Source organism: Carlito syrichta, unplaced genomic scaffold (assembly GCF_000164805.1).
Source record: "Carlito syrichta isolate Samal-C Ts95f unplaced genomic scaffold, Tarsius_syrichta-2.0.1 Scaffold311002, whole genome shotgun sequence".
In the NCBI taxonomy this organism is placed as follows: domain Eukaryota; kingdom Metazoa; phylum Chordata; class Mammalia; order Primates; family Tarsiidae; genus Carlito; species Carlito syrichta.
Window position 1 is genome coordinate 626320 of NW_007255098.1, and position 16682 is coordinate 643001.

The 16682-nt window shown below is 38.0% G+C and overlaps 1 protein-coding gene across 1 annotated transcript in view; it reads right to left on the reverse strand.

The window, feature by feature from the left end:
* Window positions 1-16682, reverse strand: part of SDK1 (sidekick cell adhesion molecule 1) — a 619404-nt gene that overhangs the window by 405056 nt on the left and 197666 nt on the right. The window contains exon 4 of the mRNA XM_008068469.1: window positions 6312-6445. Coding sequence (XP_008066660.1) covers window positions 6312-6445 — 134 coding nt within the window. The remainder of the gene's footprint in view (window positions 1-6311; window positions 6446-16682) is intronic.

Below are 16682 nucleotides of genomic sequence, written 5' to 3' on the forward strand. Positions count from 1 at the left end.
TGCTGGGCTCCGGTGATCCTTCCACCTCAGTCTTCCAAGTAGCTGGAACTACAAGGGTGTACTGCCACATCCAGCTAATTTTTGATTTATTGTAGAGATGAGGTCTCGCCTGCCCAGGTGGGTCTCAAACCCGCAGGCTCAGGCAATCCACTCACCTCGGCCTCCCAAAGCGCTGGGATTACAGGCTGAGCCACTGAGCCCAGCCTGCATTCCTGATTCCAAACCTCATTCACTACTCTATCTGTACATACATTTGGGGTTCAGAAACAAAGTATTAGAACTGACATTTTATTTATTTATTTATTTTTAACCGAAACCATAAGAAGAAAAGTAAGGTTTATTTTGCAGGCTGAGTCTTGGATGGCCCTGGGTGATACTATGTATGCAAGATATCCCAAGGAGCGATCTGAAATTTCTCATTTTCAAAGTGGGCAGGATGCCCTCAAATGTGTGCCTGCTTCCAGAACTTTCCAATGGGCTATGGTTTCACCTTTGGCAGGAGAGGTGGATTTATATATTCGTGTATTTAGTTTTATCTAAACTAACTCTCACAGAGTGAATAACTGAATACAGAAGTATTCCTAGGAAGAAACCACACATCTGAGTCATTTATAACGCCAGCACAAACAGCAGTGCTGTCACTTGTGAGGTTAGTATGAGCCATATCACCAGGAAAAGCGATTCTCTGCTACTGGATGTCATAAGAATTTAAAACTAAATATTATCAAGAAGACCAAGTATATGAATTTCCATTCACAAAGTGCATATTGTGCCAAGAGACATCAACCAAAGATGGAATGAAACTTTCATGATTAGCAAGATGCTTAAAATACTGTTTATTTCACCTTTATCTCTTTCATATGATGGTTAATGCTTATAATTATAGGTAACAAAATATCATATGTTGAGGTACATGTTCAAGGCCTATTGACTCATGGGGTATTATTTAAAAAAGCCTTAGAGATCACAGCCCAGACTTGTTTCTGTCCAATATCAGCTCAGGAGGCTAGGACCAACACATGTCTTACACTTCATACTATTTAGCAGGTTCAACACATAGCTAAATTATTAAACTCATGACTTTACTATAAAATTCACTTCCTATTTGTGTTTCTGAAAATTCAAGCAGTAAAGTCTCATACAACTATAAAGCTGTCACTAATTCTAAATATTCATTTGTGATGTAGGGACAGTACCCACATTAGTTTATAGTAATATTTCTAACTTCCTATTGTTTTAGGAATTCCACCAACATCAGAGTCCATGTGAAAGGCTTATGCCAGTTCCCCTCTCTCCCTTTAATGTTAAAGGCTCAAGAAAAATAGGATAGAATTTTATCTGGGCACACAAAAGCAGTGTTTTACAGGGCAGTCCTTTTGGATGACTGTTCGTAGACATTATTCTCAGGAATCCACTTTCAACTACTAAACCTATGTGAGGTCTGCAGTTAAATTACCATTATAGAGGACAAAAGAATGTTAAGTGGTCTTCAGAATTAAAAGCCAGGGTTTGTCAGCCTGAAGGAGGATCAGCTGAAATGATATCCTATCTGCAAATGTTGTTTGAAGAGGAGACATTAAAATGAAAGAGGTGAAAAAAACAGGAAGGAGAGAGGCAGTCATTTCTTTTTTAATCTAAACTTCATCCCTAGTAGAGAATCTCATTACACTGGACATTTTGAATATTGGATCAGGACTGATGATGTGTCTAAGGTGTGTACAATGGAATTTGAACAATGATTGATTAATCACTGTACAAAATTCTCATCTCCTAACTCTATGCTTTAAAAAAAAAAAAAAAGAAACTCTTATTTCTACATTAACTTGGTTTGGAAGGTCTGATCCACAAAAGTTAACTCAATGTAAAATTCTCAAAGCAAAAGCCAAAAACAGGCTGACAGATTTATAAAGCTTGCCTGGGTTTGACCTCAGAATAGAAATGTCTGCTCTTAGGCAAGCTCAGCCCATTCTTTTTCTGGTGTGCACCTGAGCTGTGGGAGTCGGCTATGAAAAATTCATGCAGGATGCTTCAACAGTCCCACCTATGTCCTTAACATCTGCTGGCTTCACATCACATTAAAACTTCAAAGTGATTCCACCCCTAAGATGGCAGCAAGCTTTCATCAGGAGCAGGAAGGTGGATAGTTCAGAGAAGTCCTCTCCTGCCCGACAGAAATATCTGTGCGGAACATGCTGGAATTGATCTTCTGAACCACACAAAAGGGAGAAATGTTAAAAGATAATAATACCATCTACTAAACATGCACAAAACAGCAGGCAGTACCATTATGGGACTGCATTTCACTTCTAACAGTCATGCTTTTTAAAAACATTTATTTTTATCTAAACCCTCTTTATCTTTTGCTTCCCATAAGCTTCAAGTGTAGCCAAAATATTTAGCAGCTGAAAAGGTGGTGAGGTTTTTGAACTCTCAAGTACATGGTTGTTTGTAAAAATGTGTTATTTTCTCCTGTTAGCCAGGTGATAGCATATCACTTATTTAGGTGTTTTAGGACAAGGCTATCCCTGGTTGCTACTGCACTCCGACACTGTGCTGCCCCTGCAGAAAGAACAGTTTATTATTGTGATGGGAAACAGGAGGTGGGGCTGCATGACACTCTCCAGTTTAAAATTAATTACAGTACAATCCACCAGGAATTTAATTTCCAGTACCCTACTATCCCGATTATGTTCACTACATAAACGTTCCTGCTTTATTCTCCTGACACCAAGGAAATATTTATCTTCGTTAAATGATAATTGGCTGTAATATCTTTTGATTTTTCTGAAATGCTGGCTGGCAAGTTTTTAAAAATTTTCATCAATCTTGTTTGGTCTTTTTACAAAAGCCTATATCAGAAAAAAAAAAAGATGTCTAAGTCTGCAAAACATACTATATCTTGCTACTAGTATGAATAGGTCTTGAGAATATTTAATTTCATAATAAATCTAGTAAGGTGATGTATCCTACGATATTTCATGGCCTCGCAAGATGTGGGATAGCCATGTCCTGAATTGCAGTTTCCATTGCTTAGAGCACTCACTGCAGTCCAGAAAGGAGCAAAATTTAAACATACCATTCTGTGGCTTTCTGCAGATTTATCAAGACTTCTGATCTTTAGAGGTTTTCAAAATGGAACTTTAGTAAAAAAAAAAAAAAATGCATAAATTGGGTGCTACTTAACATTTAGCTAAATCCAATATGTCAACAGGAAGGTTCTCCTAAGAATTAAACTAAGGCAGTTTCCTCAGCCTCCTTACTTCTCACATTTTACTTGGTCCTGATAAAAAACAACGAATGCATAGAGGAACAAAATGCAGGTTTTCTCTGATTTAACATAAGTCCATATCATCAACCTCCTTATAGCTCACCTTTTATACATTTTACCTGGTGCCAAAGAAAAGTTAAAAATATATAAAAGAACAAAATGCAAGCCAGTTAATTATAATATGTATGAGTAGTTTTCAATATACCTTTTGGTCAGTGTAGAAACTGAAATTATTGAAAAAACTTTACATATTCCAATTATCTAATACCATAGTATTACATTAGTGTGGCAATTTGCAAATTCACTACATTAATTTTATTTTCTACCGGCCTTTATAGAATAGGCATGTAGGAAACTACTAGGTGCTGACTATTTTATAATTTTTGTGAAATTAACCAGAATCTTTATGGTTATACTGTTAGCATAGAAGAAGGCTAACTTCCTTGTTTCTAACCCAGAATTCCACCTACTTTGACCTGTCATTATTCTGGTATTTATATTACAATTGAACACCAAATCAGATTTGCTAAAGAGAACAAGTGATTTTACTTGAAAAACTTGGAGATCATTAAAATAATCACAATCTATTTGATAATATAATTTCCATCCTTTATCACCACCACTGAAAAAAATCTTGATAAATCATATTCATTTCTACTATAATTCTTGATTCATATAGTCCTTTAAATAACAGGATATCATGCACTAGATTTTGTGAACCCCACACCTAATCAATGTGCATAATCTTCAAAGTATTACAAAGGCCCTGCTAATCCAAATCTGCATCCAGTCTGTGGTCTGGGGAACAGGATTCAATTCCTCAAATTAAGGTGCTAATGGTAGGATGACAGCACAGTATGATCACTTAGAATCAATTACTAGGAACTCAGTGGACTCAGTGGACGCGTGAGAGCTCTCTCAGTTAATTTCCGCAGACTCCTGCATCCAGTGTTTGCTACAAAAATTAATCTGGTAAATTCTATTGGGCCTAAAGCAATAGTATCCCTCAAGGACCACATGAGGCAAACAATATCACCCTGTCCCATGTACGAGGAGGGACCCAAAGAAACCAGAATTATTTTTTAGAGGGTGGGCCCCTTGTAGTACAGGCTTCTACTAGGCAAATGTTCTAGGAACCCACTGGCATCAGTGTACCAGCTAGGCTTGTTGTGAGAGGTTGTGTTCAGCTTCAGTGAATTTTTTTTGTTTTGGAGATTTTTTTCAATAGGTTTGTACATTTCGTGATGGGTGATTTATGAGCACACCTGTCTACACCATGCTGAGTGTTCAGTAGTTTTTGACTGAAAATGGCATTCCCCCATTCCCCATGCTCCCTATTCACTGGATCTCATCTCAAGCAACTTTTGTTTCCTTGGATGAAAAAAGTCCTCAAAGGGAAATGATGTGGAAGAGCTGGCGGGGGGGGGAAGGGCACTCACTAAAAGGCATCAGGATTGACAAGTTTAAAACTGTTTTGAACAATGGAAAGTGTCTCAATAGGTGTATTACATCAAGCAGAGAGTATTTTGAAGGCGACTGAAGTTTAAACATGTAAGAATAAAGACATAACTTTTTATAAATAAATTTGGTTTCTTTTGGGTCCCCTCTTGCACTTTTCAAATCACCTAAAGGGGAAAACTATCCCTTCAAGGTGATTTTTTTTTAAAAAATGAAATCCTTTACTACATAGACAAACCAATATAATTCACTCTTATATCACATGATCATAATATTTTGAAATGTACTATCTGCCATGTCTATTTCCAACTGTATTTTTTCAACAGCACAATAACTTTATTTTGTATCATGAAACTTCACACTGTAAACATTTGGTGACGTGCCCTCTGATATGCATGTTTGAATCTAGTTTAGTTCAGAGATCTTGCTTTTGGTTATTTTCTCTTTTTTATCAATTAATTCTTGCTGGTAGAATTTCAAAAGCCAAACATTTAAACCAAGTTTTCTCAAACTAAAATTCCCTTAAGTAAAATGTATGAGGAGGGACCCCCAAAAACCCGGAATTTACTTACAAAAAGCTGTATACTTACTCTTATATGTTAAAACTTCAGTGACCTTCACAGTACCCTCCATTTGATGCAATGCACCTACTGAGATGCTTTTTCCACTGCTCAAAACAGTGTTTGAATTCATCAATTTTGATGCTTTTTAGTGCTTCTACTGTTTTTTGTTTCATCTCTTCCACATTGCAAAATGTTTCCCTTTGAGGATTTTTTTCATCGGGGAAACAAAAAAGTCACTCAGGGCAAGACTGAGTGAATAGGGAGGTTAGGGCACCAGGGTCAAACCTTTTTTGGTCAAAAACTGCTGAACACTCAGTGTGGTATGGGCAGGTATACTCGTAAACCATCCATTATGGAATGGGCAAATGTGTTGACTCTCCAAAAAAAAATTAACTGAAGCCACATGCAGTCTATCACAACAACACTAGCTGGTACACAATGCTGATGGTTCCTAGAACCTCGTGGGGAAGCCTGTACCTCAAGGGGCCTGCCTTCCAAAAAATAATCCCAGTTTTTTTGCATATAACTGTGATTTGTGTGTATTTTCTTCATGATTCAGGCTTTTAGTTAAATCAGGTGGAAAAAATTATCAACTGATTATGCTTAAATATTGCTAATTTTAACAAAACATTCTCAAGGATTTTCATTAGGTTAAAAGTATACATAACCTGTGCCTAATCTAGTCTCAAATTAGGTTCATGGATACAATTCATACAAATCATAAGAATTTTTGTTGTTAAAAACAATGTACACTGACAGTGTACAAAAGCACATTTTTAAAAATTCACAAAACAAATAAGATCTTGCATTCAGAAATATCAGAGTCATACTTTGTGCATATAAGTTCAAAGAAAGCAACATCTGTAAATCTCTCCAAACTATTGGCACTGGATCAATATTAAATCATAACCACCATACTAGAGAGATAAGATTTATTGCAAAATGTCCCGTCGGACAGTGGTTATTAATTAAAGCAAGATTTTATTGCTTTCAGAATTATCATTTGGGAATTCAAAACTCACTTGCTATGCTCAAATAAATGAATGGGCTTGTCTTGTTTTCTCCGTTCTTCTCATTGACAGCCTGCACACAGTAAGCCCCGGCATCACTAGCTATTGTTGCAAGGATCACCAGCTGATTCTCCAATGTGATGGCTCTGTTTCAGAAAAGTAGAAAACAGTGTCAAAGCTACTCCAGGGAACTTCTTACTTTTAAGACAAAATTAATTTATATTATGCCAATTATAAAGGAATATCTACAGCTTTTTAAAAAAAGAGTTGAAAGAACAAAAACAATACACAGACAGACTTTAAGAACATGATGATGGCTGAGCATCCTCTGACATGACTGACAAACACTCCAGCCACAAGTGTCTGAGTGTCCCAGGTGCTATATATTTGTACTAGCCCTTGACTGTGAGCAAGACAATGTTCTGGAATATATATGTCCAGAGTTTGTTACAACTCAGAGTTTTGAGAATTCCTAACAAGACCAGTTAGAAGAAATCCCAGAGGAGTTGTCCCCTTTCTTTCAGGCAGGGGTATTTGATCACACAATGGCCACAAAATTTTCAAATAGAAAGCAGGCCACCAAAACCTCAAACCAGGGCAAAAGAATTTGTTGTGATTTTCTCCAACTTAGAGGAACCTCATTAGAGCCTTTGTGTATCTATTACTACACTGGTGGGTAGAAGGAAAGTTGCCACTGGGCATATTGCTCACCCCCTTCAACTTAAATTCTCCCATAATTAACTTCAGGTTACATTTCTTCCTTGTGCTGTCACCTCATGTCCCATTAGTGCAAAGTAACAAGTAAGTAATATACTTGATCATGACCAGATCTTTCCCATATATCCCAATTCTAGTGTGAAAGGAATCTCTGAGATGCATTTGATCCACTCACCCTTTCTTTGAGCCAATGAGGCTCACAGATGTTAAGTTGTTTGTCCCAGGTAACACAAGAACATAATACCAGAGGAGGGCCTAGGTCTTGGTATGACTTGGTATGATTTGAAGGGTCTCAGTCACGGTATGACTTGGTGGGCCTAGATCTTGGTATGACTTGGTATGACTTGGAGGGCCTCAGTCATGGTAGGACTGAGTACATTAATACTCAGTCATACCACAAGAAGACCCTCATTGTACTACTTTTTTTTTAAAGAGAAGTAAAATAATAAAGACTTAACTTTCATAAATCCAGGCAACTTTTAATTGAAATGACTGTCCTATAGTGTCCTTTACTCATGTTATGATTCTGTATTCTTTCTGCTAGTTAAAGAGGAAGGCAGGAAGGTAGAATTTGTTTTTTAAAAATATATAAATGTGGCCATGCTAGGTGGTTCAGACTGTAATCCCAGTACTTTGGGAGGCTGAGGTGAGTGGATTGCCTGAGTCCATGGGTTCAAGACTATCCCAGGCAACTTGGCGAGACCTTGTCTCTACAATAAATAAAAAAAATTAGCCGGGTGTGGTAGAGCATGCCTGCAGTTCTGGCTACTTGGAAGGCTGAGGTGGAAGGATCACTGGAGCCCGGTAGGTCGAAGCTGTGGTGGCCGTTAGTGTGCCACGGCACTCCGGTCTGGGTGACTACAACTCAAAAAAAAACACAAAAAAACAAATATGAGTAAACTATTTGCTGGTGGGTGAACTGGGCATGGAAGGAAAGATGCATTTTGAGCACCAAAATACGATTAGTCTGTGCTCTTATTTCCAAAACACTAAAAATATTTGGGACTCTAGACTGAATTGTGTTACCCACCAGTTAAGTTACTCTAAGGAAATAGTTGAGTTTGTTTTTTAATCCTATATAGTCAGAGCCCTTCCGGATTTAGAAAATCTAAAATCTTTATTTGGGTAACATTAAAAACACAAGTGTAATCTTTTACTTCCTGCTACCTTTTGGATAGCTTTTTCAAAAACTCTTGATTTTTATATATTATATAAAATTATCTTAAGAAGTTACTGCTTATTCAGGGTTCCCATAGGATATATTACTGTTTGAGGTCTCTATGACTAACTTACTTCATGTCTCATTTATGAAAATTTCCCTACTAGGAAATTTTCAATTTTTAGTCCCCATAAAAATAGTTCAAAAGAGTTTTATTATAATTATTTATGACTCCTTTATAGATTCTTTTATAGAACTATAGAAATCATTCCATTTTATTTTAGTATATGTTACACTGGCAGCTAAAATTATATATGAATATTTACTACACATAAAGTTACACATTTAATAGTACAATTTAAAAACTGAATATATAATTTTTTCTTTAACATCTGATTTTTAATATAGTAATTTCAAATATGCCTATTATTTCTCAAACTTATCCTTTTAAAATGCTTATGAATTCTCTACATTATTTATGACATTGTTTCAAGGGCATTGAAAATAAAAAAGCACATAAAGAATAAAAGTATTAAAGTTTGCATCTATTATACTTTTTGTTTTTAAGCTTGTCTTTTTCTTTTAGCTTTTAATTTCTATGTAAGTTTAAGTCAAAAATTCATCAAGAAAAACTTATTTGTTGCCAAACAAGCACCACAAAAATGCTGTCTTTGGAGAACGTGAAGGTCAATTCCATAGAGACGTAGTCTTTTTTCCTGTCCGAATCTTTCTGAACAGAACATTTCTCAAGTGAAACTGATTTTTTTTAATGAAAATAAAATATTGAAAGCCATTCATCTTAATTTTAAATTCTGATAATTGCTGTAATGCTTAAGAAGAAAACAACATTTAATAAAGATAATAAAGTATGCACCATACATCCATTCTCTGAGTCTTCTTTCCTAGTTACTTTGATTTTGTTGTGGCATCCACACCTTCCCCTCTGCAATGCAGCCATGCAACATGAGGAAGCCAGCCCTGTTCCCAGCACCAGGCCTGAGTCTTGATCATTTTTGTCCTACATGTTCATGGTGGTGATTTTATGGTCGGGAAGGGAGCAACCTTAGCATGAAACTGATAATGCTGGTGACAGAACAGAAAAAACATAAAGTACATCGGTCCTTGAGAATCTAATAGCGTCAATAAACCAACCTGTGGCCTGTTCTCTCTGGACTCCCTATTTTATTAGACAATATACTATGTTTAAACTTGTTTAAGTTAGGGTCACTGTTACCAGAAGTCAAGAGTATGGTGATACATATTCAAAGCAGCACATACAATAGCATTCATTGGTATTAAAAAGAAGTGTGTGCTCTGTGCAGAGAAAAAAAATCTTATGAATATGTTTCCATATATATGTGAATACATAAAATGTTAACAATGGTCAGTCTCAGTGGTAAGATTACAAGTTATTTTCTTCTGATTTCTATATTCTAAAATATTTTCTATTTTTTCTACAATAAATATCACTTTTTTTATCAGAAGATAATAAAATGAACACAAGGGCATGCTAAGTAATTATGGTAGCAAAATTTTATACTTTTCCCATAATATGAACTACTTGACTTTATTATTAAATATACTTCTAGATTACACATTTAAAACTTACACTGACTTCATAGAAAAATTATAGTATTAGCCAGAGAGATTTTCCTTTATTTTAACTGTATTAAAATGAATGTATATATGGTTTTCTAAAAAATTGCTTCCTTTGTCTTCCCCTATCTTTCTACATTTAAAAATGCAACCTTATAATTTTAATTCCATAGGATAGTAGTAAAGATAATAGAAAAAAATAACTTAATCCAATATGGATGAAATGAACTACAGCTCAGGAAACTAGATTGCTGAATTCATTAAAAAAACAAGTTAAAGGGTCACTTAGGTACTGATTAGAGAAACCGATCTGTTGTTCTTAACAGCTGAGATTCACTAACAACGTGCATGCTGCAGTTCAGTGAAGATGGACGATTTTGCATGGGCCCCTTCGAAGTGCTTCTGGCCATTCTTTACATAATTCTTCGATATTTTCATGAGGTATCGGGCAAAATAATAATGCTCTATTTCAGAAAAGGTGAAACCTGAGGCAGAGAGGAGCTACTTGGATCCTCAACTATCAGAATGAACCAAAAACTCTCTTGGGGGAAATGCCCCTAGAGACAGAGGCCTAGACCCATTCCTTGGGGTATAAGAGAGGGAGGGACACCTCACTGAGGTCTCTACTGTCAAGCTCCCGGCTGTGTTGCCAACGTCCTGGGAGTGCTGTCTTCCTCATGCCACAACAGGTCACCTGCTTTTGGGACTGTGATACTGACACAGTAATCCTAGAAGCACAGGATTTATGGTTGGTGAAAATAGCCCAGTGGGGACCTCATAGATGCCCAGAGACAAGGAAGAACATACATTCACACTGATCACCACTGGAACAGAACCAAAGACTTGTATTCACTGTTTAATCAGCAAACATTAGAGTCCCCAGACTTGGTTCACAATGGAGGGGAAACTAACCTGAACCAGGAGCCATTCACGTCCCAAGCAGTTTAGATTGGGTGTATGTAAAAACTACAAGAAGTGCCAGGAAAGCTCTTTAATAACTTTCCCTGAGGGGTGTTTGTGGGCCCAAAGGGAGGAGTTCCAGGAGGTAACCAGAAGTTTTCCAGGAGGTAACCTCAAAACTTGCAATGTAACCCATACTTTGGCTTCCATAAAAAGATAAGTTGTCTTTGGTTATCAAAAAGTATTTTGATCTTTGACATGTTTAACACAAACTAGAATGGTAATATGCACATTGATTATACATTATGTTGAAAATTCAGTAAAGTGTTCAGTAAAATAAAAACTTTGCCCATAAAATATAAAAGCATAATTTGGCCCTTAAGTTTTACTACTACAAATGTTTAAGTAACATTTGATTAGTTTCAATTGGAATTCAAGTATTTTTTTAAAAAATCAGAGTGCAGGAAAATGTGGAACAATAATTTGTGAACCCCTAAAAAATAAAAACACTGAAAATATTCTCTATTTTAAGAAAACAACTTTTAATGAGTTGGTAGTAAGGCTTAGTGTTCTGAGTATAATCTGGATATCAAGTCTCATAGTTTAATAGCAGGTTCAAGGCAGACAACTTTGAAATTGATGGACTTTCCTTAGTTGTATAATGACAAGAACTAAAATTGCTTCTAAGTAGTTCTGGCAATAATGAGTCCCTGGATATTCAATAAATGTTAAAGCACCAGAGTGATACTTTTACTTAGTCAAGAGACAAACACTTGCTGCTATTTGCTCTGGGTGCAAAAAGAATATTTTAAAAACAAGTGAAAAAAGAACTTGGGAACCCTGTTTTTCAGAGTTTCAAACCAACAGAAATGATAAGTTGAGCTGTATTTAGTAATAGAATGCACGAATGCTCAGGATAGACCATAAAGTCATTGGTAAATGGGGCTGCAGCTCCAAGCGATTGTAAGGCTGACTCTGAGGAGAAAGACAGCCATTAAACTTGAAAACTGCAGTTATTCAGTAAAGGATATATTATACTTCTGTAGTAGGAGAAAGATCAAAAGATAACGAGAAAGAAAAGATATGAGAGACAGGAAAGAGCCATTTAAGTCCTCTACCAGTTTAGTTACCAGAGGGGCCTATGCCTTGTACAACATTTCAATTTAGTTTATGCAAGAATCCTTTTCTCTGGCAGTAATAGTTAATCTCATAATGGCAAGCACATGGAAAAAATACAGTCAAATTTATATGAACTCACCTCCTGCCCAGTTCTTCTGTATTGACTGTCAACTCTTAGTTATAGACACAAATGGAGGTAAGTTATAGGGTGGAATTTCTAAAATGGTAACAACGCCCTTAAAATTCTTTGGATATGAAATACATTCAGATACACATATGTTCTGTCTATACACAATGGTCCTCCATGTTTAATTACAGAGCATAACAAATAGTATGTAGCCAGTAAATATGTGTTAAATAAATGAAAAGAAAGAAGAAATGAATATTCAGGTATTCACAATCACAATTTCACTCTGACTATTCCTTTCTGAGCCTATAATTACATTTTGGAGCCTGGAACCCAAGCAAGGAGAGGACCAATTTAACCATTCACTAAATGTTTTTTCAAGGCCTATTATGTGTATTAACATTGTTCAGGAAAGGCCTACCAGAAAATGTGGTCATTGAACACAGGAGATAGCTCAACAGAAAGAAGAAATCCAAGGATGTAAAAAGATCAGTGGTAGCTGTTGAAGTGTCAAAAGCTAGTCTGTGTATTTCACAGAATTTTAGAGGAAGAGTAGATAAGCCAAATAGGCAGCCAACCCACCACAAAACATGCAGGTCTGACCACATCAATCTTCCTCATGACAGTTTCTTAAAATGTACTGATGAGATATCAAATCAGAAAGACAGATTCCATTCTCTAACCTAGAAGACATTAATAGTTCAGGAATGGAATGACAACTTCGGCAGGTAACATGGGAAGAAATGCCATCCTTGCTGACCATCTACCCATGTGCCTTCCTCTGGAGCTCTGGCCAAGGGCTTTCCTGAATGCTCTCCAGAAGCATGAGTGTTGGGTGTGTATCCTGGACAGCATGGCCAACAGCAACAGAAAGAAACTTGAGTGGGCCACTAGAAGAGATGTAGAGGTCGGGTGTGGTGGCTCATGCCTGTAATCTCGGCACTTTGGGAGGCTGAGGAGGAGGACTGCTTAAGCCCAGGAGTTCAAGACCAGCCTGGCAATAAAGTGAGACCTTGTCTCATTAATAATAACAACATTAATAATAATGATGATAATAATAAAAGTTGGACATGGTAGTGTGTGCCTGTAGTCTCAGCTACTCAGGAGGCTGAGGTAGAAATCTTGCTTGAGTCTAGTAGGAGGTCTAGGCAGCGGTGAGCCGTAATTTTACCACTCCAATCTAGGTGACAGAGACCCCAATACAAAAAAAAGAAAAAGAAAAAGAGAGAGGCAGAGAGGGTTACCTCATCTAGGTGTACACTGTCAGTCTGAATAAAAGCAGAGAGGAGACTTGAACTCAAAGTTCACGCATATCCTCCCAACCTAGTTTCCTAAGTGGCCTAGCAACCAGAAATAGGATATGGCCCACCTTAAAGTTATAATCTAAGGTGGTCTACAGAGAAGATACCTCATTTCTCTATCAGAATAAGATGATCACACCTGACAGGACGTAACACCATAAATAAGCCTAGGATTAAGTTACCAGGATACTCTGTGTTAATACAGAGTCCCTTAAAGAGACCAGACAGGTGTGACCTGGATGAAGTAACAGAACTAGAACCGGATCTGGCCTTGATTTTGTTCCCTTGGGTTCATCACTTGGTTTTCTTCTCTGTAAACTGGGGGTGACAATACTGACCTCAAAAGGACATGATGAAGTGCAGATCGGGTAATGACATGAATGAGGCTGACTTAAAAGCTACTCATTTGATGTCTGCTGAGTCTGAACCTGGTTCTTCAGCTGTGGTGAATGGAATGGCAAGTAATAAAACAACAAATGTAGCTGACTGTTCTCTTTGGGGGGCTAAATAGCAAATACTTTCTGGAGTTTTAGCTAACAGACTTCTATTCGAATACAGCTAGGCCACTGAGTTATCAGATTAAAACCATAAAGTGACCAGAAGCCTCTACTACCTCAAACAAAACCATCTGCTCAAAAGCCAACATGTAATGATTTAGCAAAGAGTCTAGGAACAACTTATTTTCAGATACTTCCACCCAGCTGACACAAACATTAAAACCCACTCTACCAGGCTTTAATGATGGAAAACACCTGGTCTTTTCTCAACATATGTTTATGTTTCATAAATAGAATTGATCCTTTTCCTCTAGGAAAGACACTGCCTATTAGGAGGGAGGGACAGAAAAGAAATGAAGAGATTACAGAGTAACAGTTAACGTAACTGGTGAAGAATTTGTTTCATCAGGATTGCTGCCCAGAAGAAAGATATGTCTTACTTATAGCAGTGTTTCTTAAATCTTCTAGCTTATCTTAAAAAGCATTTTAGTCAACTTGTACTTATCCAGGGGCCTTTTGTTATTTCAACTAATCGTTTCAACACTAGGCACAAATAAATGGCCATGCCAAATTCCTGGTGTGGCCATAGGCAGAAGAATAGCATGAATGAGGAAGGTTTACATAGAGCTGAGGTTCAGGCATGAAAATTTCCAGCCATGAATTTTTCTGCTAAAACAAGAAATTTCAAAAAAGAAAAAGAAACATGCCAAACAAAATGTGTGCAATACATGCTTTTGAGTCCTTAGGTCCTTAAACAGTAGAACTTACCAAGAGTGTAAAATCCACTCAAACTAGAAAGCATTAAAAAAAAAAAAAAAGAGCAGAAGGGCATCCAAAAAGCAGATGGAAACCAAGGAAAGCCTCTCCGAATGGAGGCTACTTATGAGGAGTCCTTCTCTCCCTGATACTCTGAAAACAGCAGACAGTTCTGAAGTCAGTTCACTTTACTGATAGAATGAAAAACAATGAATAATCCAGTCAAAAGGTCAATATTGCCATGGCCAAACAAGACACGTTTCACCAGATTAAAGCAATATCAGGAACAAGGCTGCTGCCAATCCAACAGATACAAGAGCACTGCAGTGGAGGATCTGCGTGGCCGTCAGCATTGGCACCTGCAGCCTCTACACCGGAGAGTTAACCCAGCCCTTCCCACGCTGTGGGCCCAGTTGGGAAAGCATGAGGTTGGTAGTTCAGGCTTCCAAGCAAGTCAAACACCCTTTCTCCATACCCTGTTTTCTTCAGAACAAGGATCTCAGGACTCTTTCTTCACTTCTGCAGATAAAGGGGCAGTGGGCGGAGTACTTGACCCGAGCTCCACGTGATATCTCCACGCAGAATTATGTCTTCATGGCTGGATCAAGCACAAGGAGCAGCTACTATGAACGAGAGAGCTCTTCTTTAAAAGCAAATAATAGCAGAGGAATCCCAGAAAATTACGAGAGGAGCAAATTGCTTTTTAAAATGCTCTCCACCTTTCCAGTCTGTTACTTTATGAAGGGTTCCATTCCTCCGTTAGGCTCTTTTTGACCACTAGGTGACAAAGCTGTCCCCTGCAGTGATGGGAGCACCTGTGACTGCCGTGGCCGACTCACAGCACCTCAGGTACAGCTGATCTCAGTGACAGTGGGTCCTCTCAGCACTACTAGAAAATAAGTGCTCCCCAAACTACAGGGATAGCTCTTCATGTTCAAATACAAAACTCTGTCAACAATGAAGGTTAAAGTAAGCAAATCTACCAGAAAATCCCACTTTTTCTTTCTGAAAGTCACTATGATAGGTGTAGCCTCTGTGTGTAAACAGAACATCTGCCATATAACCCACTAGTACCATCATTTTCTGTGGTTATGGACACAGTTCTGGCAAACACAAATGGATAAAATATCCAAGGTAGGAACTAGTTTGTAAGCAAAGCTGGGAATTATTTGAAATCCTGGGCCCTTAAACTTTCAGGAAGGTTGGCCACACCCTTGAATAACTGTGAAATAAACATCTCTTCAGCGAGAAGGGGGCTGTCCGCTTTGGGGGCTGAGCTGGGATCCAGGAAGTCTTGCATTATTTACACCTATGCTGGGAATTATTCAAAAGATCCTGATCAGCGAATCCTGCTGAACCATTAGCCACAGTTGGGAGACAGACACTGGCATTCCCTTCAGAGTTCTGAGAGATTTTTCTGTGCACAATTTCAGTGGGAGCAAACCTGTTGGTTTTGGACATACCTCTCCGAGAACTAAGCCTCTGGCCGCTCCCCATTCCTCTCTCCACCTGGAATTGCCTGCAATTTCTCGGAGGAGCACCATTCTCCTGTTCACTCTCCTTCTCTACAAAGCTGCTGCTCTACCTTCCACACGATCATGAGAACTAACCTTTTCTGGAAACTTGACAAGTCACTAAATGCTCTGCATGCATGATCTCATCTAGTCCTACATATATTTAACATACACGCATTCAAATTCCCTCACAGCATCCAGTGGTTGACACCAAGGGTTTGGATCCAGAGACCACTGCATGGGAGTCCCTTCTCTGATACTTCCTAGCTGAGTGACATTGCGACACTGAGCAAGCTGCTTGACTGACTGCACTAATCCTCAGGTCATCTGTCCGGTGGAGATGATAGTTGTATCTGCCTCTTAGTGTGAGTACGAGAATTAAAGGAGATAAGACATTAAAAGTGACTAGCACAATACCTGGTATACACTTAAAACTCAAAAATCATCAGCTGCTATTATCCCCATTGTACAGGCACGAAACTGAGGCTGTTAGAGGTGAAATAACTTTCCCAAAGAAAGTGAAGAATCAAAACCGTAACCCAGTTCCCCATCTCTCACCCACCCCTCATGCATTCTCTCTTCAAGTCCCTTAAACTCCATCTATGCCACCTTCCTTGGCCCCAGACCCACACAGGCCTTTGCAAAGGTGTTAGTGGGACTATACCTCAGGTTCCTCTTTCTCTCCCCCCCCCCCCCC